Genomic DNA, 2,369 nt, shown 5'->3' with positions numbered 1-2,369 from the left:
AAATAAATCTGAGTCTGACCTGGGGAGGTGAGGATGACTTTGGAGCCGCAGCAGGAGAAACAGTGCAGCAGAGATTTGGACCTGATGTTAAAGTTGAGCAGGGCAGCCCGGCAGCCCAGTTTGGCCAAACCGAGCCAGGTCCAGACGTAGGAGGGCTCGTTGGGCAGGAACAGGGCCACGGTGTCGCTCTCCTTCAGCCGGGCTTCAGCCTGCAGGGCCCGGGCCACCTGGTTGCTCCGTCGGTCCACCTCCGCGTACGAATACTCTCGACCCTCGAAGTGGATCAGGACCTTGTCCGGACGCCTCCTCGCAGAGTCCAAGAACTGGTCCAGGATGCTGTAGAAGGGTTTGGACTTCTTGTACCCCTTCAGCCTGAAGCCCAGCCTGAGGCTCCTCCACATGTAGGAGCAGTCTGCCCAGAGGTGCGGACAGAAAGTCCAGATGTAGAAGCCCAGCAGGACCAGCAGCCCGGCTGCAGCTGAGAACAGGAACATTTTAGTTTGGATCTCGCACGGACCGTGGTCCACAGGACGTGGTTCTGCCGCTCGGAACAAACTGTGAGAAAAGTTCGGGGCGGCGCTCAGCTGGGCTCCCGAACCCGCAGACCCCTCCCGCATTCCTGGAGGGATCGATCCAGCTGTCAGATCTCAATCCACCGTGATTTTTTTTTATTTATTTATTTACCCTTTAATGGTCCTGCTTTTTGGTCACGTGCCACCAAACAGCGGCTGATCAGAGCGCAACTGTTGCGCAACGATTACGCAATAAATTCAGAAAGACGCGCGCGAGACAGAGAAACTCCCTCTTTAACACACGAGCGCAGGGATCCAAAAAAAACCGAGCCTAATATTAAACCAGAAGGCAAACAATCGGTGAGAAACCCGCAAACCGTCAGTAAAAGTGCGCAGAGCGAGCGGGAGGTGGTGGGAGGAGCGCAGCTGCAGAAACACAAGCTTTCACTGTACTCCTAAATATCACAGACCCCTCAAGACCCCTCACATTACCGAGCAGATCAGCTCCTGTTTGTATGGAAGACCATCCCTGCCACTGAAGGAGGAAAAATAAAAATAAAAAGATCAGACCAAGTCATGATTTATAAGATTTGAAAAAGGAAGTCTTGTCTTGTCTCATAAAAACTTTGCATCCAAATAGCAAAGTTATGATTATAAGAAGTTAAGCTGTAATTATAAGATGCTAAATCATTATTTTGATATGCTAAAGTTATAATTTTGAGATGTTGAACCATTTTGAGCTATAGTCTATGAGATGTTATTTGAGATGTTAAAGGCCCCCCATATACTCGGGCGTACTTCACTCCGTGGAGGACGTCCATCCACCTGACTGGTCTGCGCAGAGGTCAGGGTTGCGGTCCGGTCAACAAACCGCCTGGTGAGTTCACATCGAATCGTTTTGGAAGCGACACCAAGCAGGTAAAGATGAGAATCTGTATCATTTTTGGATGAAACTGAGAAAGAGTGTCTCACGGAGGAGATCAGAAAACATAGCAGGAATATAAGGACTTTTAGAGAGAAACAAATTCATGGGAGGGAATAGCTCAGACCATGAGTAAAGTAAATTATTTTCATTTGTGGCTTCATCCGTGGCATCATGACTGAAACTGTGAAAAATGACTGAATTTGTCAGGTGGTCAGTACGCTCGAGTATGAAGTCTCTAACATCCGCTGACAATATGTGCTGAGTCCATGTGGCTCACAGACTGCACACAGTATGAGGGAGCCTTAAGTCTATAAGATGCTAAGTCTATTGTAAGAAAATTAGTGTTCTTTTACTGAAAGCCTGTCTAAACCAGGCATAAACCACATGAATGTTAAATTGATTAAAATGTGAAGAGAATAGACCATACAACCAAACCAGTGCTGGTTCTGAACGGCGCTTTAATCCTTCAGGTTGCAGAGTTAGCAGCGCTCAGACCAAAGCCCTGGAAGTACAAATGATTTTATCATATTTCTTCAGGCCCTTCCACCACATTCCTGCAGCTGAAACCAGATATAAACTTTCTTAATGTTTAATTCAATAGTATCTATGTGTTGTCGTGGTGCTTCAGGCATGTAACTAAAACTATTTTAATCAAGACATAACAATAATCACACAATAGTTTATAGAAAACAGTAGAAAACTATAAAATGGTGTTGTGCTTTTAGAATCAGTAAGTAAATGACCAATAAATTTCTTCACTATGAGATGCTATTTTAAATGCTAAGTCTATGAGATGCTATTTTAAATGCTAAGTGTATGAGATGCTATTTTAAATGCTAAGTCTGAGATGCTATTTTAAAGGCTAAGTCTATGAGATGCTATTTTAAAGGCTAAGTCTATGAGATGCTATTTTAAAGGCTAAGTCTATGAGA

At 45.0% G+C, this 2,369-nt stretch overlaps 1 protein-coding gene across 1 annotated transcript in view; it reads right to left on the bottom strand.

Annotated features, from left to right (window-relative positions):
• The window catches only part of slc27a2 (solute carrier family 27 member 2), a 13,985-nt gene extending 12,989 nt beyond the window's left edge, over positions 1–996 (bottom strand). The window contains exon 1 of the mRNA XM_014021516.1: positions 20–996. Within this exon, the coding sequence (XP_013876970.1) occupies positions 20–617 (598 nt within the window). The 5' untranslated portion in view covers positions 618–996. The remainder of the gene's footprint in view (positions 1–19) is intronic.
• Between the last annotated feature and the right edge of the window lie 1,373 nt (positions 997–2,369).

This window comes from Austrofundulus limnaeus, unplaced genomic scaffold, assembly GCF_001266775.1.
Source record: "Austrofundulus limnaeus strain Quisiro unplaced genomic scaffold, Austrofundulus_limnaeus-1.0 Scaffold296, whole genome shotgun sequence".
NCBI classification, from domain to species: Eukaryota; Metazoa; Chordata; class Actinopteri; order Cyprinodontiformes; family Rivulidae; genus Austrofundulus; species Austrofundulus limnaeus.
The sequence above is the reverse complement of the archived record's forward strand: the minus strand, read 5'-3'. Positions and strand labels throughout refer to the sequence as shown.